Source organism: Dama dama, chromosome 5, assembly GCF_033118175.1.
Source record: "Dama dama isolate Ldn47 chromosome 5, ASM3311817v1, whole genome shotgun sequence".
Taxonomy (NCBI): domain Eukaryota; kingdom Metazoa; phylum Chordata; class Mammalia; order Artiodactyla; family Cervidae; genus Dama; species Dama dama.
The window spans coordinates 110241570-110264231 of NC_083685.1; the positions used below are offsets into that span (position 1 = coordinate 110241570).

The 22662-nt window shown below is 53.9% G+C and overlaps 1 protein-coding gene across 1 annotated transcript; it reads left to right on the top strand.

Moving 5' to 3' along the window:
- The first annotated feature begins 233 nt into the window (after window positions 1–233).
- On the top strand, window positions 234–13461 carry IGFBP4 (insulin like growth factor binding protein 4). The gene is made up of 4 exons (XM_061143968.1): window positions 234–829; window positions 7668–7825; window positions 8593–8727; window positions 10661–13461. Exons 1-4 carry the CDS (start codon window positions 481–483, stop codon window positions 10793–10795), a joined length of 777 nt encoding a protein of 258 aa, XP_060999951.1. The 5' UTR covers window positions 234–480; the 3' UTR covers window positions 10796–13461.
- Window positions 13462–22662: the final 9201 nt, after the last annotated feature.

A 22662-nucleotide genomic window follows, 5' to 3' on the forward strand; every position in this document is an offset into this window, starting at 1 on the left:
GGCCCCAGTTCGGAAGCGCTCTCGGTCCCTGCAGTGGCTTGCAAACTGCGCCGCTTCCTCCTGCGGCAGAAAAGGACTTTCAGATGTTGTAGCGGCGGCGGCGACTTAGGACAGCGCCCCCTCCCCCTAACAGCCGCCTCTCCGTCTCCCTCTCCCCCGCCCCTCCCCCACCGCTGGGACGGCGCTGGGGGTGTGGCCAGGGGCCCGTATAAAGTCCGGGGGAGCCGGTCCCGGGCAGCCGCTCAGCCCCCTGCCCCCCCACCGCCCGCCGCCTGGGCCGGGCCGAGGATGCGGCGCAGCGCCTCGGCGGCCAGGCTCTCTCCCCTCCGGCCAGCTTGCTAACTTCCTCGGCTCCGTCCTTGTCCTCCAGCGAGGGCCACCGCGTGTCCCCGCGTCCTCCGGGTCGGGTCCTCCAGGCGCGCCGGGCGCTTGCCCCTGTGTGTCCCCCGCTGCCAGCCCGCGCCCCGTCCCCGTCCGGTCATGCTGTCCCTCTGCCTCGTGGCCGCGCTGCTGCTGGCCGCCGGGCCCGGGCCGAGCCTGGGCGACGAAGCCATCCACTGCCCGCCCTGCTCCGAGGAGAAGCTGGCGCGCTGCCGCCCCCCCGTGGGCTGCGAGGAGCTGGTGCGAGAGCCGGGCTGCGGCTGTTGCGCCACTTGCGCCCTGGGCAAGGGGATGCCCTGTGGGGTGTACACCCCCCGCTGCGGCTCCGGCCTGCGCTGCTACCCGCCCCGGGGCGTCGAGAAGCCCCTGCACACGTTGGTGCACGGACAAGGCGTGTGCATGGAGCTGGCAGAGATCGAGGCCATCCAGGAAAGCCTGCAGCCCTCTGGTAAGGTGCCCCTGCCCTTGCATGCCCTCCCTGGGGTCTTGCCCTCCCAGAAGCCCTCTTTCCCATTCGGGTTGGCCCAGAAGGCTCTTGAAAATCCTCTGTGAGTTGAGCAGAAGACAGGTACGTGGCAGGGCCCGACTGGGATGGGACAGGGTCAGCCAAGGAAACTGCTATCAAGTCCCTGGCAGCCTGTTGCCGCCATCACGGAGGACTCTGTGCCATTCTTCCATCTGAAGGGTACCTGTTTGGGAAGAGAGTCCCAGTGGTAGTCCTGGCTGCTGCTGTAAGGGTGGAAAGTTAAGTGACCTGGTCCAGCCAGCAGCTGCAGCCTGCACGTGAGGGGCCAGATACCGGGGGGATGGGGACGGTGGCCTGGAGACTTTCTGTTCCTGAGCCAGTGACCTTCCCTCACTCTGGACTCAGCTGAAACCCCAGGAGTCTGGGAACTCAGGGCTTGGACTTTTGACATTGAAGTGGGATGGAGCGGGACACGCAAATTAGAGAGGTTTTGGTGGTGAGGGGGCATCAGAGTGGCCCTTTCCCAAAGTCCCAGGCCGGCTCACCTAGCTTTTTGAGAGGTTTTGGGAAGACAGGGGTCTCTCTGCCAGGCCTGGGCACCTCCTCCTGCCCTGGTACACAGGCACCCTGCTCCTTGCTCCTGGCAGGTGCCCTCTGAGGTGGCAGAAGAGAAGCAAGTCTTGGTTCCCAGCCCAGAGCTGCAGAAACCTAACGGGATAGGGAGCAGGGATGGAAGGTTGGGGTGGGGGTGGGTTGGGGAGAGAGAGATCGAGATCGAGATCGAGATCGCGATAGAGAGAGGTTTAGAAGGCCCTCATTCTTACACTTTCTCTTTTTCTATATCTCGGTGAGACTTTCAGTTTCTTGTAATAACCTTTCTCAGTCTCTCTCCTTCTTCCTCTTTTTCTTTTGTTCTTTCCTGCTGCGTCTCTCAATCTCTAGTTTCACTAACAACATTCTCAAATTCTCCTTTCATCACTATCTCCTGTCCGTTATCAGCTTCTTTCTCCTTATCTTATTCCTTTTCCTGTTTTTGTTGCTCTGCTTCGCTCACTTTCATCTCAGTCTCTTTCTGTTGCCCTTTCTCTTGTCTCTGTAACCCTTTCTCGCTCTGTCTCTCTCTGTTCCTGTCTTTCTCTGTTACTTTTGGAGCCTCTGCCTGCCTTTCTCTCCCTCTGCCTCTGTTTCTTGTCCCCTGTCTGACTCCGTTTTGCTCTCCCGGTGCCTCTGTCAGTGTCTGTCTCTTTTCCTGGTGCTTGAAGCTTCCATTGTTGCAGTCCGGATGCTGGGACTGCGGCCCCAAGCTTCCTGCCCTGGGTCCCAGGCTGCTCCACTTCCTCAATCCTCTGCAGCTTGTTAGCCAGAGGAGAGCAGGATGCAGGGAAAACAGGAAGGAGGTGGACCCCAGGGGTCTGAGCCTCAGGCCTCTCTGCCCTTCCTGCTCCTGGGCAGCGAGAGATAGATCAGCAGAAAACATTCTAGGAGAAATGCCAGCCTGGCACCCAGCACATCTGGGAAGCCGTGGCGGGGGGGGGGGGGGGAGTCTTGGGGTGCAAGTCGCTGATCCTGGGGTACAGATGCCAGTGCCAGTGGGGAGGAGGGGTTCTGGTACCAGACCAGACTGGGAGTGAGGGCTGAGCCCTTGGGTTCCTTGGGTACAACAGGTCCACTTTCCCTGTGCATCTTCATCCTCCACCTGCCAGCGGGTGTCTGGCCGCAGATTAGGGTGGCTGGTGGGCTCCTCCTCTCTCACCAACTTGAACCTGAGGCAGAAGAGAAGAGCCCTCAGCCCCTTCTTTCCTGGCTAGGTAGGAACAGCCCATCCCATAGTGCAGAAGACTGTTCTGCTAGGAGATTTGGGGAGGCATGGCGTGAACAGTTGGTGAGTGCCCTGTGGACATCATGTACACCAGCCTCGACAGGCAGCCTTAGGTCCTCTTTAGATTATAGGGCCTGGATCTCTCAACCCCTCTCCTCCTTCCCTCCTTGCCTTGGCCTCCATCCTTGCAGGGCAGGCAGAAAGCAGGAGAGGGAAAGAGGAGGTGAGGGGACCCTGGGGACACTAGGTCCCTACTCAATAAACTGTGTCCTTGACCTCTGACCTCCCAGTCATCCCAGAAGTACCCCTGCCCCAGCCCAGGACCTGCCGCACCATGTGACAGGCGCCCCCTAGGGTTGTGTGGCAGCCCTGCAGGGTGTCTGGTGAGATCTGGAGGCCAGAGCTTGGTCCCTCTGCCGGCTATCCTCCTGAGCCTTCCACTGTCAATAGGCCACTGTCCCTGTTATGTCCCAAGGCTTTGGCTTTCTTGCCTAGGTTTTGGCAGAGGTATCAGTTGAACGTTCCTTCCTGCCTTTTCCTCTTGGGGCTGAGTGTCAGCAGGTGACTGGGGGAGGGCAGCCTCCTCCCTTGGTCTGCTGTGGTCTGGAGGCTGACTCTTTGCTCAGGGGGGCAGTTCTCCCCACATCCCTCTCCATGGTCCCCCGCCTCCACCCTCTGCCATGACCCCCTGTCCCAGCTTTTTGAGCCAGGCCAACAGAGGTGAGGGCGGAGTGGGGACACCTGCCTCAGAAATTCACGATCCTGATTCAGTGTACTGACCCTTGACTCGTGGAATCCAGGGGAGGGGATGGTGGGAAGATCAGCATTTGAACTGGGGTGATCCGAAGCTGTGCCCTGGTCCCTCTGGGACAGCGTTAGGGAACATGCAGGCTGGGTTAATTTTTAGTCGACACAGCAAATATTGTCCCCCCTACTTCAATACTGGGAATCCAGTCACGTCATGGGAACAGGGCCTTCCCAGAAATTCTGTGCCTTGGGGGAGGGGGGAAGGAGGAGCATGGCTGCCTAACATTTTTTCTTCAGTTTTGGCAAAGTCAGAATTATTGGTGCTTTGGGTATCAGGAGCCTTTCCATTTAAAGACATAGGAGCCGCAGAGATAAGTTCTCCTTTCCTCCAGCCATTCTGCTTCATTTCCTCATGTGTAAAAAGGGGGGACAACAGGACCCAACTTGTAGGTGTGGGGCATCTGGCATGGAGTAAGAGCTCAATGTTGGAGCAATAAGAGTTTGGTGATGAACAGGAAGCCAAATGGATTTAAGTGGAAGCTTATCTTCTCCCATGACGCTAGGGCTTTAGGGGACAATGGGGCAAGTGAGCAAAGCTGAGGGACATGCAGAGGAGTGGAGGGGGTAGGGTGGAGGGGCCAGCTGTCCTTCTCTGATGCTTTGAGGCCAGCAGTCATGGCACAAGGGTGAGAGGGGGCCCCCACTTGAACCAGACCTCAGAGAAAGGCCTGGTACCTGGCATGGGGATCTTGGCTTCTCTAGTGAGAGTCCAGGCCTTTCTTGCAGGACAGGTGGGTGACCCTCCAGCTCATGTCTAGGTGGCTGGGCCCACCTACCTCGGAGCCTCACCCTAGGCATCTTGAGCCGGGTGTGGGCTGGAGTAGAGAAGAAATCATGGGGATGAAATTGGGCAGCAAGAGAAAGGAAATCCTCTAGCTTTGACCATGAACTTTGCAGCCACTGGTGTCAAAGCTGTGGAGCCTCTTCTTTCTCTGGGTGCCTGCCCTTCCTCTGTGGCCGGAGCAGAGGCCACGTTTCCCCTGTGATGGGACGTCCTTGGCCTACTCCAGCAGGGCCGGATGAGGTGACCTGGCCTACCTGGGAAGCCCCAGCTCCCAAACAGACCTTTCAGATGTAGGGAGTCTGACCTTTGCTGGGGAAGTGAGGGGGAAGGTCTGACCCTGGCTGCTGCTCAGAGGGAAACCCACCAGGATCGTGATTTTTTTCCAGAAGCGCCACCTAGGTGAGCAGCACAGTGTCTGGACCTCCTGGGTGAGCAGGGAAGTAAGTAGCAAGCGTTTAGCAGGTTGTAGAGATGGGAGGATGAACTTTGATTTTTTTAAGAGACTCAAGGCTACGAACTTCGCCCTCCCAAAGCTAGTGCCTGGGGTGGATCCTGGGGTGGGGCCTCAGTCTGCCAGTGAAACAAGGCTGGACAATGAAAAGTTACAGATTAAGTGGAAAGTCAACAGCCAGGATAGTCAGTGTGCTCTGCCCAGGGCAGGGTCAGGGCGCCAGGGTGCATGTGGGTGTGCACATGTGGATAAGTGTGTGTCTGGACACGTGATTGTTTGTGTGTGTTTGTGATCCTTGAATCCCAGCCTCTGTCTATGCTGGCAGATTGGGACATACTCTGTACCCATGCCCCTGCAAGAGGCAGTATGAAGCCACTCTCCCCGTCTGCTGGATTCTACTCTAAACGACTAAGTGTGCTGGGCGGTGGGGAACCAAGGGAGGAGAGGTCAGGCAGGCAATCTGCTCAGCCTTCCCCAGATAACCTCCCCCTTCCTGCCATGTGATGGGGACCTGCCAACACAAAACAAGAACTATGTTCCAGGCTCATCCTATGCCCCCTGCAGCCCCAGGGTTCAGTGAGCGGACCCAGTTGTCTTCCTTAATGGTACTTCTTGAGTTAGGGGATAAACATTCCAAATATCTTTTAATAATCCCCTGAGTGTCTGTGTGAACTTCGACTCATGGGAACACAACGTTGGAAAGCAGTCAGACCTCTACTGCAGATCTTTCCGGGTCCTTGAGGCCTCTGCCACTCTGACTTGCCCCACCTCCAGGACAGGGAGCTCTCTACCTCCTGAGGCAGCCCCCTGCATTAGAAAAACTCTTCCTAAGGGACCTAAAGAACATCTGGCCACTTATCAAGAGGCACAAGTGTCACTGTGCACAGCTGAGCTTTCTTTTATGGTCGTGAAAAGAAAGCAAACTCAAAGGAAAGACAGCGAAACACCTCCAGGTCAACGGGGGCCATCGAGGCTCTCATGGGTTGTGGCAAATGAGCCCCTGGGACTCTTCCAGCCTTTCCAGGTAGAGCGGTGGCCCCTTTATTCCCAGCTCAGCTTAGCCCCTGTGGTTCCAAGATTTGGCTTCAATTTTTTTCACTCTTCTATTTCCTTTCTTTCCCATCTCCAGCTCCAGCCTAAACCCCTGCGAAGCTGTGAGTCCACCCACAAGTCTTGTGGCTTTGTGCAAGATGAGAGTGGCGTGTGTGTGTAGGGGGTCACTGGCCAGCCTGGGCCTTCTTGGGCAGAAAGTTCCTTGGGAGGGTCTCCAGAGAGGAGCCTGGATCTCAGATCTTCTCTCTGGTTCCTGGCTGAGGGCTTGGGGTCTGACTTCTTATGGGCCCCTTTGCACAATCCTGGTCTTCTGAAATTGACCAGCCCCTTCTTCTGCTGCCCACACCAGCTGGGAGGTCTTTGTTGGTCTTTGTATTCAAGGCTTCTCCTTGGTTGACCTTTGGAAACTTGTTGTCATCTTTTGGGACAGAAGTCCCCAACAGACTGTCCTTCTTGAGATGTTACATACGCAGAAGGAAGGATTATATCTCTCTGCTTCATTTATTCCTTCCCTCTGGTTCTTTTCTTTAAGCCAGCCCTGCACCCGTGACAAAACCTTTTCCCATCCTTGGTGACTCAACTTTATAAATAACCTTTGGTGTGGAATCTTGACACAGACTTCTTGGGGGTCTAGATTCCTCCTTGTCTGGCTTCTCTTTATTTATGTGCTTCACCCCTCCACACCCCCAGAACTAGGAGAATAAGAAGAGAACTAACCCCCCCCAACTAACTTTGGCTCAGCAGAAAAATACAATTTGACCCCAAGGCAGCTCTGGGACTGCTGCCATGTGTGGAGGAACCTGCTAACTCCTCAGGAAAAAAAAAAAAAAATCCTGACGCAAACCAGATGTAACCTTCTGTCCGGCTGCCAACATCTGGAATGCTGGCAGGGGCTTTGCACTTGGGTCGGCAGCAGGCTGCCAAGCCTGAGCATTTCAGAGGTGGCTCTGATGTGCAGAGAGATCTTGAGACCTCTTCCTCCAGCTCAGCTCTGCGTTCTGGTTTTGGCTGCCAGGAGGAAGGAGCAGAGGTTACAGTTCTGGGACTTCTGGATGGTTTTTTTTTTTTTCTGAGTTCAGATAGAGCCTTTAAGAGATCCCAGGGAGAGGGTGGTGGTCTAGCCCACCCCCATCTCCAGATCCCCAGTGCCCTGGCTCTGGGCAGCAGATAGGCACTTTGGATGAGATCTGAAATCTAAGGATGGGAGACTTTGGAGTGGTGCGGTTGGGGGGCTGCAGGAATGTGCAAGGGTGTTCTTTTGGTCCTGGGGGCCACACAGTGTCTCTCCCCCAACACACGCACACACTTTTCACATGCAAGCACACACACCCACTCCCACTTCTCCTCTCCAGCCAATGGAGAGAGCTTTTGGGCCATGTTTCTCATCACTCATGGAAACTTTGATTCTGGCCATTTGGAAGAGGGTCAGCAGAGCTGACAGCCCTGGGGATCCCCTGGCTGGCTCAGCCAGACGCTGAAAGGAGCAGGAAAGGAGACAGGAAGAAAGAGCAGACGGAGAAGGGGGATGGTAGGGAGAGCTGAATGGAAGGGGGACATGAATGTGGGGCCCTCGGCCTGCCTCAGACCTCCCTGCAAGGCCCAGGGGACCCTCCTGCTGTTTGGGCGACTGCAGCTGGTGACTCATCTGAGGACTGGACTGGGTGGAGTGAAGGAAAAATCAAGGACTCCAAGAGGAATATTCTCCCGAGAAGTTCCAGGGGACCGGGGAGGAAACCGGGGTGCTGATTTCATTTCTTCTCACCCCCAGACCCTCTGCTCTTCCCCTGATTCTTCCAGCACCAGGCTGGAGACTCCCCAAGGAGGAGAATGCAGATGGGAAGTCGGGTTGCTCTGCTGTCTTGCCCTTTATAAGCACTGACCTCTCCCCCTCTTGGCCTGACTGCAGACAAGGACGAGGGTGACCACCCCAACAACAGCTTCAGCCCCTGCAGCGCCCACGACCGCAAGTGCCTGCAGAAGCACTTAGCCAAAATTCGAGACCGGAGCACCAGTGGGGGCAAGATGAAGGTCATCGGGGTGCCCCGAGAGGAAGCCCGGCCTGTGGTGAGGACTGCTGAGCAAATGTGCACATGCATAGGCACACACCACCACCATCACCAACACCATCACCAGATCCGGACAGTGTCTGTTCAGCAAGCATTCTTTGGCTGTCTGCTATGTACACCTTGTGTGTGTCATCAGGACCCAGAAAAGTCCTCACTCCTGTTGAAATTCCATTCCGGTTCAGCAGTTCTAGACATTAGGGACAGCTGAAGTTACTGTTAAATACTGAGACACTCCACACTGGTTGGTGAATAGCAGTTGCCTCAAGCCCCCTGATGTTGCTTGGCTCTTCCCCTGGATTCCTCACCCCAGAGCTTCTCAGTAACTTGAGAGTTCAGGCTGGCCATAGTAGGGAGCCTTGGGACCTTAATCCAGGGTCTGGCTAATGTCCTTTCTGATGGGTGGTTCTGATGGATCCGTGCCTGGGTCTTACAAGTTGTTAATTATATGATTTCATCCTTCCGTCTTATTTAGACATCATCCCCTTCCTGTCCTTCTCCATAGATTTCCTTTCCCCACTAGATCCCTTCACGTCACACCCCTCCTTTTTAGAAGCTTTTTGGCTCGAGATCCTCTCCTCAATGTCCCTCTGTCCTGCCCGCCAGGGTGCCCTAAACCCGAGCCCCTCCTTTCGTCTCACTGAAGACCTGCTCGGCCTCCAGGCCTGATCCCTCCTTTCAGAGCCTACAGTCCTGATCTGACCCTCAGCCCTGGTCCCCCTGCCTCTTCTGCTCCTGCTAAACAGTTTTCATCTTCCCCTCCTCCAGCCCCAGGGCTCCTGCCAGAGTGAGCTGCACCGGGCGCTGGAGCGGCTGGCCGCCTCACAGAGCCGCACCCACGAAGACCTTTACATCATTCCCATCCCCAACTGCGACCGCAACGGCAACTTCCACCCCAAGCAGGTGCGTCTCCGTCTCCGTCGGCTCGGCCCGGCCTCAGCTCTGAGATGTCTGGGATGGCAGTCTCAGGAAGGGGGAGGCTCCCCAGCCCCAACCTCACCCCTTAGACCCTCTCCAAACCACCCTATCCCCAGACTCAGGACCTTAGTTCATTTTGCCTATTCCCCCCTCAGATGAGGAGACTGAGGCCCAGGGAGGGGCAGAGGGCAACCCAGAGTCATGGAGCAAGTTAAAGGCAGGCCAGTCATCCTGCCTCCCCATCCAGGGCTATTTCCATGGCCTCTGTAGCCACTATCTGTGAGGCAGACCTAGCACCCCTGTCAGCCTCTGCCTCCCAAGCCCTCCCCCTCTCCACCTCCATTCCTGTGAGTAGTTTTCCTTTGTCCCTGGATGTCTGAGGTGTCATCTGGGAATGGAGGGGCTAGGTCTTGAGGAGTTGCAGAGAAAACTCAACATGCCCCTTCCCCTGAGCTGAGCCACCCAAAGGATCTGGGGGTCAGCCAAGCTGGGGGAAAGGCAGACCTGACAGCTGGGAACAGGCACTTCGGGTGGAGCAGAGGAAGAAGAAGGCAGGAGAGGAGATGGATGCAGAAACCTCTAGGCCTCCTCACACCCTTGGAACATGGGTTCCTCTGACAAGCCCCCAGGAAGCTGGGATGGTCAGTGAGGCTGACTTGCTCAAGCTGCATCTCTGGCCTGTCAGAGTTGGGCTTACCTGGGATGGTGGCATATCTGGGCAGGGCACTGGGTGGCCTTGTGCTGGATGAGGCCTGGATCTCCTCCAGCCCTCCTGAGCATGGACACACACGTTCCCCCACTTCATGCTCTACAGGCGAATCCACAAAGTGGACCACCGTTGGGCCAGAAGAGGCCTAGCTAGGAGGGGAAAGGCTGCCCCCCGAGTCTGCACACCCTAGGATAGCATGAGGAGGTTATGAGGTGGGGTGCAATGGTGGAGAACCAGAAAGATCCCCTGCCCCAAATCAGTGTCAAACCTTTCTCTAGCCTTTGTCCCAATACCAGTTTTGTCCTTGTCTCAATTTTTCTTTTTCCTTTTTTTTTTGGCCAAGCCACATGGCTTGTGGGATCTTTGTTTGCTGATCTAGGATTGAATCTGGACCCCTGGCAGTGAACATGCTGAGTCCTAACCATTGGACCACCAGGGAACTAAAATTGATTATTAGTTATTAACCAGAGTCCATGGTTTACATTAGGGCTCATTCTTTGTGTTATACAGTTCTGTGGGTTTCCTTCCCATTTTTATTCGCTGAAAATTCTGACACTTGACCCTTTATCATCTGGCCAGTTCTGACCCTTGAGACATCCTTCACTTCAACTCTAATCCTGACCCTGAAATATACCTTTACCCTCTCTCCTCTCCCGTCTAAGCCCGACCCAAAGTTTAGCCCAACTGCTTTATTTGTTCTCACCTCAACCTCTGTCTCTGTCCCAATTCCATTTCTGATATGGGCTCTCGGCCTTACCTCACTCAAACTGTAGTCATAATTCCCAATTCGACCGCAACTCTTATCCTAATGCTACCCTAACTTCAATATAGATAATCACAGTCTTAACCATAATCCTATTCTGGAAGTCTCAACACAGTCAGAACTCAAGCCAAAATACAATCAGAACCCAAACTAAAAACTTCAAACTGGACCCTAGCCTTTGACATCCAGCTGTACCTTTCAACTCTGTGGATCCCATCTCCTCTCCAGGGGGTCTACAGAACTTCCTCAGGGCTCTGCCTTCCCAAACTCTTTGGGCCTTTCCTTCTTGGCCACCTTTGCTCCACTCCGGTGAACTCAGAGGACTCATGTCCAAGAGAGCCTCCACCCTCAGAGACCAGTTGGAAACCACTGTCTGATCTGGGGGCTGGGCTGGGATCGGGGGTGGCCGCCTGGGAACCTGACCTCTCACACCCTTGTCTTGGCAGTGCCACCCAGCCCTGGATGGGCAGCGCGGCAAGTGCTGGTGTGTGGACCGGAAGACGGGAGTGAAGCTTCCGGGGGGCCTGGAGCCGAAGGGGGAGCTGGACTGCCACCAGCTGGCTGACAGCTTCCGAGAGTGAGCCTGTCAGCAGGCAGGGGGCTCAGTGCCCCCTGCTGCCCCCTCCCCTGGAGGCTGCAGAGCTGACCTGGAGCCTAGGTCTGAGTCTTGGCTTTGCCTCTGGCGTAGAAGTTTCCTTCGGGGTGTGTTTGTGTGTATGTGTGTGTGCGTGTGTGCTGATGAGCATGGGTGTGTGCTTGGGGTGAGCCGAAGCCTAGGGGTGTCCTCTATGGGCTTAGATAACCCAAGAGAGCCCTGGTATGTTTCCAAATTGATCCTGGATTCATTCATCCATTCAGCCCTTCAGCCCTTCAGCCATCTATAAACACTTGTTGACCACATACTACATGCCAGCTCTAGTTTGCAGCCCTGGGGACTCATCTTGACTCCCTCTGATGTAGATATGTGGGGCCACCTCCTGCAAGGTGAGCCCAAGTCTGTGGGAGAAGAGAAGTCCCAGTTCCATAATCAGGGGAGGAAAGTAGACATGTAGCTTGACCATTGTCCCTCCTCTCAGTCTAGTCAGGAGGTCTAGTCCCTAGCATAGGGAAGGTGAGGGGTAGCAGGAGACCCACTGAGACCCAATCCCAAAACTGAAACTTGCCAGGCTCCCATTTACTCCTCCCCAGGTCCTTTCAGGGGGAAGGACCTGCAGGGGCAAGCCCACCTTGGCTTGATGCCTGGCAACTGAGACCCTGCTCTGGGGAAGGGAAGAGGTCAGAGGAAGCCCTGCAGAGGGCTGGGGAGGTGAGGCCCATCTCTGAGCAATCAGAGTAGGAGGAAAGAATGTATGTGCCTGATGGAGAAAGGGATCGCCTTGCTGGGAGGTGAGGGACTTGTCTGGGGTCCTCCTTCCTCCTCCGTTTGTGGTCACGGACAGGAAGTCACAGGATGACGGCATCCTTCAGTGGCTCACTGTCTGTGGCTCTGCCTTCCTCCCCACATCTCCTTCCCTGGATTTTCCTCCCTTATATTTCACTACCCCTGGGCATTTTCTGACTCAACTGGATGGGCAGAGACTTAGGAACCTACCAGTTGGCCATGATGTCTTGTCTTTTTTTTTTTTTTTTTTAACAAAACAGAACAAAACCAAAAAAACCCTAGACAATGGTGTTTGGTTGATTTATTTACAACTAAGAGACTGAGAATTACTAGGGATGGGAGAGCTGTCTTAGATGGTCAAAGGACTGCAAAAGGTCAGCCAGTTCACCCTCCTCTTCCCTGTAGCCTCTTCCTGGGAGGCCGCTCTGTCCCCAAAGTCTGTGCTGCCTGTGTACAGACTCCTGGTGGGTCAGTAATGGCTTCGGAAGGGAGGGAGCGAGCAGGGACAGCCTTGCTGGGCCAAAGCTATTTCTGAGATCAGCTGGTGAGTGAAGCGGGGGCATTTTCTAGGGCATCAGGCAGATTGGGTTTGTGTCTGGATTTGATTTATCAATTTAGTGGGGGGAGGGACTGCCCTGAAGCTGGGGAAAGGGGTAAGCTCTCCAATTCATTCCACAGCTCTGACCGCCTGGATTCTGGACTGGGGGCTGCACTGAGGTTTGATTCTGAGGGTTTGGGAGTGCGGTTGGTTATCTTTAATCTCACTGTCCTGGGCTCACCGGGCTGTGGGCTCTCAGTGCCAGCCCTAGAATGTGTGTCCACGTGGTACCGCTGGATTCCTGGTTATCTCCCAGTGCTTCTCACCCCTCACTTCTATGGAGTGTGTGTGTGTACATGTATTTGATCTCTTGAGGTGCTCCCAGGCTTCTCGATTTCACTGGCCCCGATGCACTGGCACCTGTGCTGTCTGAATCTTGAGGCTGGGGCTGCGATCCTCATCTCTCTGGCTCTGCCTCGGTGGCGGCATCCCACAGCCACCTAGTTTTCCCGAGGCACCACAGGCTGCTGCCTGCAGCAGGAGATAAAGAACAAAGCAACGCTCCTTCAGCCAGGGGGCTGCTCTTCATAGAACCCCCTACTTCTGGGGCCGAGGCCAAGGCATACAGGGGGAGGAGGCGAGTGTGGGCTGACAGCGAAGTTTTAGGTCCCTAAGCCAAATGGAGGGAGAGTATCTCTTTCCCTAAGGCATTTCTTTAAATTCCCCTTTGTCGCCAATCCCTCTTCCCAGTGCCCTACCCTTGTGTCCTTGGAGTAGGAGGTAAGAGGTCCTTTTCCTTTCATGGGCCTCCCAGAGAAGTGCTGGGTCTCCTTGGGAGGTGGCTGCACGTGTGGCCTGGGATGTACCTTTGTGATATAAGTGTATTTATAACGTGTGTGTGTGCGTGCATGTGTGTGCATATGGCAAAGTGATACCCAAAGTGTGAGTGACAGTGTAGGCTTTTACAGGGTAAGTGTATCCAGGCACCGTGTGTATAGATGTGGTGCACACTTGTGTGGTGTGTCTGCAGGCTCTGTGAGTCTCAGTATGAATGTGTGTGATGCCAAGAGACAGAGTGAAATTCACAGTGTATGTGTGTACTTCCCTCCCCCACTCATTAGTTGTCATCAATGCAGGGCTTGTGGTGGTGGGGTGGGGGTGGGGGCCACTGTCTAGCTCCAGAGAACAGAGGATGTGTACTTTGGGAGCAGGAATCCCACAGCTCACAGATTCCCCACTCCCACCCCCAGTTCCTGCCCCCACGATCTGGGAGCCAAGTGCTAGTTGTCAAAAAAGAAGGAAATAAAAGCAACTGCATGTCAATGTGAGCACCCCCTACCACTACCAGGCCAGAGGAAGTGAACTGCCCTGGGCAGGGTCACAGTGGGGAGAACCGGGCTCCAGAGAGGAACTGCTGGTCTGTTTGCACCCAAGCCCTCCCACCGTGACCTGCAAATCCCCCTGAATGCTCAGTCAGTCTAGTCGCCACAGGAGCATCAACATCCTGGCAGAGGTGGGAAGGGAGGGGGTGCTGAGGACCACAGTGGGGCCACCATACCTAGAATAACTTCAAAGTCTTGAGTTCTCTGTCCTGCCTCCTGAAGAAATGTCATTCCCGGCACTGTGGTCTGGAGCAGAGGGGTGGAGGACCCACGAGCCCATTGATGCCGATTTGTATCAGGCATTTGGTTTCCATTTCCTAGCTCCGTGGGCTTCCCTGGTGGCGCAAACAGTAAAGAATCTGCCCACGATGCCAGAGACCTGGGTTTGATCCCAGGGTGGGGAAGATCCCCTGGAGAAGGGCATGGCAACGCACTCCAGTATTCTTGCCTGGAGAATTCCATGTACAGAGGAGCTTGGCAGGCTCCTGGCAGTCCATGGGGTCTCTAAGAGGCATGACTGAGTGACTTTCACTTCACTCCTGGCTCCTTAGTGGAAATCAAGACCCGACGTCTGGCTGTAGGTTGGGGGCTGGGTTTTCCATTGCCAGGAAGGCAAGGTGGGAGTAGAGAACAACAACAACAACAACAAAAATGGAAAAGTGGGTTGACTCCAGTATTGGATTCAGGTGGGGGAATCTCTGGAAAGCTGGCCAAGACTCCTGGCCCCTTCTCTTATCAGGATTCTGAGGTTCCAGACATGGCCATTCCTTCAACTCCTTCCAGGAAAACGATGCTTGTCCCAACCCGTCTGCCCTCTGGGTCAGATTCCACCTTCAAGTTACTCCAGGAATGTTATGAGGCATGCAGGACTTGGGGCTCCAGTTCAGGGCCCCCCCGTTCCAGGGTGGCGGCGGGTGGGGGCGGTGGTTATGGCTGTGTGGCAAATGACCCTGAAACATTCCTGGCCAGAGAAACTCCCTCTGCATTCCAGACCCCTATGGCAATATGACCTCCGACCTCGGAAGAGAAAGTCAAGATGGTGTGGTTGGATGGAGCTGGGAGGCAGGCTGGCGGTTGGGATACTGCGTTGTTCTAGGGAAGGGCGGAGGAAAGGGGGTGCTTTGTGAGTTGGGGGAGAGGGTCAATGGGAAGAAAGCATGTTCAAGGCGGGGAGGGAACAATGAGTGGAGAAGGGGCAATGGAGCAGACTTCGAGGCACACGGGCATACGAGCGCGCGCGTACACACACACACACACACACACACACACTCATGCACGGGGAAGCAGCCATCACACCAGCCACCGTGGTGTCTAATTAGATGCTCACTGTGGAGTAACCTGTCCCCCTTTTGTCTGAGGTCTCAGAGGCTGGGGAGGCTTGAGGTCAGGGAGTAGAAGTGGGGGTGTTGTAGATAATTAGAAACATACTCTAATAGAGTGAGCAGGCACCACCAGGACCACCTCTCCCCTCACCATCCCCCTCCCTTCTCCAGGCCCCCAACCTCCTTCTCCATGACCTGGACTGCTCCAGCGAGGCAAGGCAAGGGGAGGGGCCGGTGGAGCCATGGAGTGGAAACCCAGTGGGATTGGCTTCCTGGACCCTTACACAGTCTCCAAAGTGCAAACAACATATTTTTGCCATGCAGTGGTATTTAATTACACATAAAAACAGAGCCATTAAACTGAAATTAAACCCTTGTTGGAATCACTTAATTCAGGGCATGACAAATTGCTTTCAGTGGAGGCAGCAGTGAAGTCCCCTCAGGGAGAGATGGAGATTAGCAGCTTCCATGGCTGGCTGGGTCCCCTCGTTGTCTTGGCCCCCTTGCTGGCTCTAAATTCTGAAATTGGGGTCAGAACTGTCTAAAGACCACCCAAGCCAAGGGGGAAGCCTCTCAGTTTGTTCAGGATGACAGGAATGGAGGCTGGGGAATCAGTATCACTGTCCAAGCCAGTTTCAGATAGCTCGGTCCATTTTGTTGATGGGGAAGTTGAGGCCCAGTGCCAGGGTCATCCAGGGCCAGTATGAGAACTCTGGCACCAAGCCATGACCAGGGAGGCTGCTTTATTCTTTCATCCTGGTCCTGGAGACAAAGGTTGGAGCTGGGTGGTTGAGGGTCCAGAAACAGTGCAGGCCCTGGTTGGGGAGGACAGATTTCTCCAGAACTGAGCTCTTACCTGGTCCAAGCCTAGAGACAGCAGGGAAGGAAAAATGGGATTCTGGGACTTGGGCTGCTGAGGCAGGCTTGACTCTATGGAGGGTAGCCTGGTACTCAGACTCTGGCTCAGACAGACTTGGTCACTGATCCACCTGGTGAGATTGGGCAGGTAAGACATTCAACTGCTGTGAGCCTCAGTTTTCCCATCTGTCAAATGGGGATGGTGATTCCTATCTATAGAGTTCTTGTGAGGACCAGTGGGCAGAATGCCTGAATAGGGCTTAGAGCCCAGTCCAGTTAGTGGTTCTATTGGCGTTCCTTCTCAGGACCTCTGGTCTCCATTTGTAATAAGATCCAGCTGGGACCTGGTGGTTTCTAGGGCTCCCTTGCCTGGTGTTTGCAATCCTTTCTCCTCCCTCCAACCCCCTTCTTGCAGTTTCCCTTCTCTCCTCTGTGATCTGGTCGCCTAATTATGGGTAGAGGTTTGGGATGTATTGGTTAGACTACTGGGTAGGAAAAGGCAGGCCCAGGAACGTTCCTGGTGATCCAGTGGTTAAGAATCTGCCTTTCAATGCAGGGGACACGACTTTGATCCCTGGTTGGGGACCTAAGATCCCACAGGCTGCGTGCGGCTACTACTGATCCTGAGTGCCACAACTAAGACCTGATGCAGTCAAATAATTAATTTTTTAAAAAGTATTTTAAAAAGACAAAAGAAAAGGCAGGCCCAGGCCCCCTAATCCCTGCCTCACCTAGTCTTCCAGTGGCTGTGTGTGAGGCCCCTCTGGGAGGTGAGGTGGGGTTGCATTTTGCGGGGGGGGGGGGGGGGGGTGCCGGGGTGCACAGTTGTGAGGCTGTGGTCTCCCTCCCTTGTGTGCTCTCGACGATCTGGGAACTGACTTGCCTGATTGGAACCAGATGGGTCTGCTATGGCCGGAGGCCTGTCCCAGCAGTCCACTCACTCAGTGTCCTTCCTCAGGAGGGAGAGGAGGCATGGGCAAAGGGGACAGGGAGGTGAGCCGGGTCCTTCTCACTGGGGCTGGGAGACAGGCCTTTCCTTCTCTCTCCTCTCTAGACTAGTGGCCTGGAACTTTTCTGTTACCCACAGGGGATAGTGGTGGGGTGGTGGCCTGCTGAGGATGAATCTCTCACTGAGGCTTAGGGGGTCAGTTCTAGAACTTATGAAGCTCCTCCTCCATCCCCACCCCCAAAGCTCGGCTCAGCTGCAGGTGGCCACATAGGGGACAACTATGTCTGTCCCCTGACTCCTGGAGTGGCCCCAAGGTCATTCCCCTCACCTTTGGCCTCCTTGGCCTTGATAGACAGTGAGGTTCCTGCTCTGGGTGTTGGGAGGGGGAAGGGCTGGGGCCCAGGGTTCCCGTCATTGCAGGCCTGGCAGCTACCCTACCCGGCTGCAGATGGCTCTCCCGCCAGCCTGGCGGCCAGCACAAATACTTTACAGCTGTACATCTATGGACTTACCCTGAGAGCTTGGAGACAGAGGCAGGGAGCTGGGGACACAGAGCTGCAGTGGGTGGGGGACAGGCCAAGACAGCAGTCCAGCAAACCCAGGGTGCTAAGAGTGTGAGGTCAAGGAAACTTGAGATCCAGGAAAAGCTTCCCTGACGTGCAGGGCTTGGAATGGAAGCTTCCCGAGGGAAGATCGAGTTTCGGGTTGTGAGTGCTGCCGTCTGGAAGGTCCAGGGCTCAGGGTCCCTGTCTTCCTTCTGGGTCCTGGTCTTTGAGCAGAGCCAGAAGCTTCTAAGTTGAAGCAGCAGGGAGGGGAGCCCGTCCTCGTCCCCACCCAGGGGAAATTGGACCAGACTGCTCAGGAAACAAATTCAATTTTCCAGCATCATGGAAGGTTAGTCGGACAATAGAGGTTTTTTCCCCCCCAAAAAACATAAGAAAAAAAAAAAAAAGTCCAATTGCTTTTGGCTGAACTGTTTCCCAACTTCATTTCTCAGCCTCAGTTCAAGGCTTCTCATTCGAAGTGACATGTGACTGTTCGGTGACCCTGGCCTGATCGCCGGCCTTGTGAGGGGTCAGGCTGGGCCAGCCTGGAACTCCTGCTCCCAGGGTCTGTGACCACCCCCACTTATAAAAGCCCTGGGCGGGCCCAGTCCTAAGGGAGGGGCCGTGGTAAAAGCAAAAAGCTTCCCCCAAAGAGATTTTGAATTTAGGGCTGAGTCCTAAATCCCAGGCAACAGGCCCAGACGGGTTTAGGGTTTATATTAAAATGTAAACGGACCTGAAAAGTTTCGGAAAGTTTTCTTTTTGAGGGGTGGGGTGGGGTGGGGGAAGTTGCCTTTAAAATGCAAACAGACCTTGTAAACCCCTGCTTGGGAAATTTCTTGGGGCTGGAGTGAGGGGAGCTGGCCTTGCAGGCTGGGGAAGGGCCAGCCTCCAGTTGTGTTCGCTGCTGATGGTGGCCTTGTAGGGGACCCTGGGTACTGGCAGAGGAAGGGAGGTCAGCACAACCTAAAGCAGAGGGAAGGCCTGCTAGGAGCTGGGAGAGACCAGAGGTTCCCAAGAGGTAGATCCGGAAGTTCTAGGATGGGAGGTAGGGGGTGGGGAAGACCACACAGGAAGCTTCAGGGAGAGCTGGGCAGTATCTCCTGGCTGGAGAAGGGTGGGCTTGGGGGTATGGGTTGTGGGGGGAGAGGGGTACATGTGGAGGTGTGGGTAGGGTGGTGAGGTGTGTGGCTGGGAGTGGAGAGGTGTGAATATGTGTGTGGGTGGGGGGAGAGGGGTATGGGTGGGAGATGGGTGTGGGTAAGGAGTGAGGGGTACATGGGGGCGTGTGGGTGAAGGGAGAGGGGGATGTGTGGGGATGTGGGTGAGAGGAGAGGGGATGGCTCCAGCCTGATGGCTGAGAAAGGCCCTTCCCAAGAAGACCAGAGCTGGGAGCGGGCTTCCAGTTCTTCTCCAGTTCACCCATTACACAGATGGGAAACCAAGGCCTAGATGGGTCTATGACTTGCTCGCCTGAAGGCCTAAATGAACTGGTAACTGAGAGACTAGAACTCAGGGCAGTGTTCTTTTCACACCATCTTCCAGTGGGGGCAGGTGAGACTTCAGGCTCCAGGAAGGGGAAGGGCTATCAATAGGGAGGAAGGAAGGAGGTCCTAGTGGAAGATTCTGGAAGGAAGATTACAGGGAAATATGTCACCTTTCAGGCCGGAAGAGGGACAGGTGACTTTTGCAGCATCCTGAGCTGCGTCGGTCAGGGACGGGTGGAATGGGGAGAAGAGGGGTTTGGCAGGGACCTGGGGTAGGTGGAGGCAAGGGATTGGACTTGACCGCTGGTTCAATAAACTCCAGATGTCATCATTCTCATCATCACTGCGGGTTTGGGTCAAAATTGCTTGGGCTTAAATCACATTCTGCCATTTATTATATTGCTGGTTTAGTCACTCAGTTGCGTCTGATTCTTGAGACCCCATGGGGTGTAGCCTGCCAGGCTCCTCTGTCTCTGGGGATTTTCCAGGCAAGAATCCTGGAATGGGTTGCCATTTCCTTCTCCAGTGTATCCTCCCAACTCAGGAATTGAACCTAGGTCTCCTGCATTGCAGGCAGATTCTTTACCAACTGAGCTATGAGGGAAGCCCTCATAGGAGGGAATTTATTACATTGGACCCTGGGAGATGGACTTTATCTACTAATCCACAGTACTGTATCCATCAAGAGGGTCCATTATGGTACTCATAAGTGTTACTGTCAAGACTAAATGAGATGATGCATGGCAAAGCTTCTAACAAATATTGCAGGCCTGATGTATGCCAGGCACTATTTTAGGTACTGGGGATCATGGTGAACAAGTGAGTCTCTTTCTTCTTGGACCTCCTGTTCCAGCAGCCTGTTCCTTAGAACATATTAGGTGCTCAACAAGAGGCTGATAAGAGTGTAAGCCTCCTCATAAAGGACATTGGTACTTCACAGGCTACAAAGTGTATTTATGTCCAGTGTGTCTCTCATTTTGTGAGTGGGGTATTTTGTTGTTCAGTCTCTAAGTTGTGCCTAACTCTTTGCAATCCCATAGACTGTAGCATGCCAGGCTCCCCTGTCCTTCACTGTCTCCTGGAGTTTGCTCAAATTCATGTCCATTGAGTTGGTGATGCCATCTAATCATCTCATCCTCAGTCGCCCTCTTCTCTTCCTGCCCTCAATCTGTCCCAGCATCCAGGTCTTTTCCAATGAGTCAGCTCTTCGCATCTGGTGGCCAAAGTATTGGAACTTCAACTTCAGCCTCAGTCCTTCCAATGAATATTCAGGATTGATTTCCTTTTGGATTGACTGGTTTAATCTCCTTGCAGTCCAAAGGACTTGCAAGAGTCTTCTCCAGCACCACCATTCAAAAGTAACAATTTTTTTGGTGTTCAGCCTTCTTTATGGTCCAACACCTCACACCTCTCTGGAAAAACCATAGCTTTGACTATACAGATGTACCTTTGTGGGCAAAGTGATGTCTCTGCTTTTTAATACACTGTCTAAGTTTGTCATGGCTTTCCTTCCAAGGTGCAAACATCTTTTAATTTCATGGCTGTAGTCACTGTCCACAGTGATTTTGGAGTCCAAGAAGATAAAATCTATCATGTTTCCCTCTCCCCCCCGCCCCTTCTATTTGCCATGAAGTGATGGGACTGGATGCCATGATCTTAGGTTTTTGAATGTTGAGTTTTAAACCAGCTTTTCCTCTCTTCTCTTTCACCCCCATCAAGAAACTCTAGCTCCTTTTCACTTTCTGCCGTTAGAGTGGTATCATCTGCACATCTGAGGTTGTTGATATTTCTTCTGGCAATCTTGAGGGGGATATTACAATTGAGGAAACCAAGGATCAATGCCCAGAGAAGTGACTTGCCCTAAATCATGCAGCTAATTAGTGGCAGAAGGGACCTGCCACCCAGATCTGCCTGACCACCAGGCTTCTATTTCTTGATGCAGAAGAGAGAAGTTGTGTGTGTGCATTTGTGCACAGGTAGGAGTGGGGTGAACTAGGAAAAGGATACGTCCGATCTTGGTATTCATGGGTCATCCATTCTGAATGCTGTGGAGGAGGGGACCTCTCTCCTGGGGCATATGCAGGCCTCCCCCAACCTCCTAGTCAACCTGGGGTCCCCTATTTCTGCATGGTTCCTGTAGGCACTCAGCACGGTATTTGGTGATCCAGTGAATGAAGGAGTGCGTGTCATTTGCCCTTTCCCTCCCCCTCCTCTTTCTCTCTTTCTGCTTCCCTCCTCCTGGCGGTCTCCCTGCATCCTCGGCCTGCTCCAAGCCAAGCTCAACTTGCTCCCTGGCAAGACTCGACTGGGGAGAGGTGAAGGCTGAGACGCCTTCCAGGAAACGGAGTTACAAAAATGAGCCCCTGGCTGGCTCCAGGGTCACAGACTCAGGAAGAAGAGGGTCTGCTTTGCAGGGGCTCAGAGCCCCATTCTGGCCAGGACTAGGGGATTATGCAGACGGGGAACACGGCTGGGGCAGGGACCTGTATGGACGGGTGCTATGGATTAAATTAGGTCCCCACAGTTGAAGCCCTGACACCAATGTGGCTGTATTTGGAGACAGGACTCTTAGGAGATAACTGAGGAAATTAACTGAGGCCAAAGGGTGGGCTCCTAATCTGTTAGGATTGGTAGTCTTATAAGAAGAGGAAAATCCACTAAGTCTGCATGTGCACACAGCAGGAAGGTGGCTGTCTGCAAGCCAAGAAGAGAGCCCTCACCAGAACCCGACCATGCTGGAACCCTGATCTCATACCTCCAGGCTCCAGAACTGCGTGAGAATAAATGTCTTTTGTTCAAACCACCCAGTCTACGATATTTTCTTATGATAGTCTGAGCAGACTAACACCGCAGGGAAGCCCTCCCCTCCCACCTCAGTCCTGCTCTTTCTCACATGGTCCTTTCAAGCTCAGAGAGAACCCAGGCCCCAGGCCCAGATCAAGTAGGCGCCTGTCCCAGCCTGTCTCAGGCATGACAGCCCCGTTCCCTTTCCTGGCCTGAACTCCAAGTCTTCACAGCTTCCTCTTCCCAACACACTCCTGCCCAACCCTCAGATCCTTTTTCCTTTTCCTACAAATCTGGTCAGTTACTCCCTGGCTGAAAAGCCTCTGATGTCTTCTCATTACCTACAGGAGGAAGTCCAAGCAGGTTGCCATGTGCAGTTGTGCATCATGCAACTTGCACAACTGTACAGTGGTCCTGAGTTCAAACTCATTCATTCATTCAAGAAGTATTCATTCCTTCGTATTTTCATCTTAGCACCCAAGGCTCTTAATGATCTGGGTCCTGCCTTTTTCCTTTGCTTCCTCTCTCACCTACTACCTTGGGTACTGTATATTTTAGCCACATTAAACATGGTACTTTTTATACCTATGTGCTTCATGCAAAATTCATCCATCTGCTTGTCTGAGAGTGCACAGTAAATGGAATGGGCACAAGTTTGGAATCTTGTTCCTCTGCCATTTACAGGTACCTGGGTGTTTGTGGGCAAGTTAACCTTCTGAGCCTCAGTTTTCTAATCTGTAAGATGGGATTAAACATATATAATGTTCTTCACATTGCACTTAGCACATAGAACACCACCCCCTGCAGCAAAAGTTGGGTTTCCCCCCTTCTTTGCTGTTAAGCTACTTATCCTTGAAGACCTAACTCAACTGTTACCACCTTGGTAACATTGCCTTCATTCTCCCCAGGGGGAAAGTTTATCTTTCCTATTTGTACCCTTCGTGCTAGCCTTGTGTGACACTTATAACCTCCATTATAACAGTATTATATTTATCTGTTTCCCTGGATCACATGAGCAAAGCATGCAGCCAGGAGACATTGCTGAATGAATTCAAGGTACTGACTTCTAGGCTGGGGGCCTTTAGCAACCCCCACCCCCACCAAGCCTTGCTCTGGTTCTAAGCTCTCAGCCTATTGGATGGCGTAAGAGTTAAGGACAGGGGTAGGAGGTGGCAGATAGTGGGGTGGGAGTAGTGTGGTTG

Coding starts and splice junctions, on each gene's coding strand:
- IGFBP4 (XM_061143968.1), top strand. CDS start 481: ATGCTGTCCCTCTGCCTCGTGGCCGCGCTGCTGCTGGCCGCCGGGCCC. Junction 7,826..8,592: donor GAGAGGAAGCCCGGCCTGTG/GTGAGGACTGCT, acceptor CCCCTCCTCCAG/CCCCAGGGCTCCTGCCAGAG. Junction 8,728..10,660: donor GCAACTTCCACCCCAAGCAG/GTGCGTCTCCGT, acceptor TTGTCTTGGCAG/TGCCACCCAGCCCTGGATGG.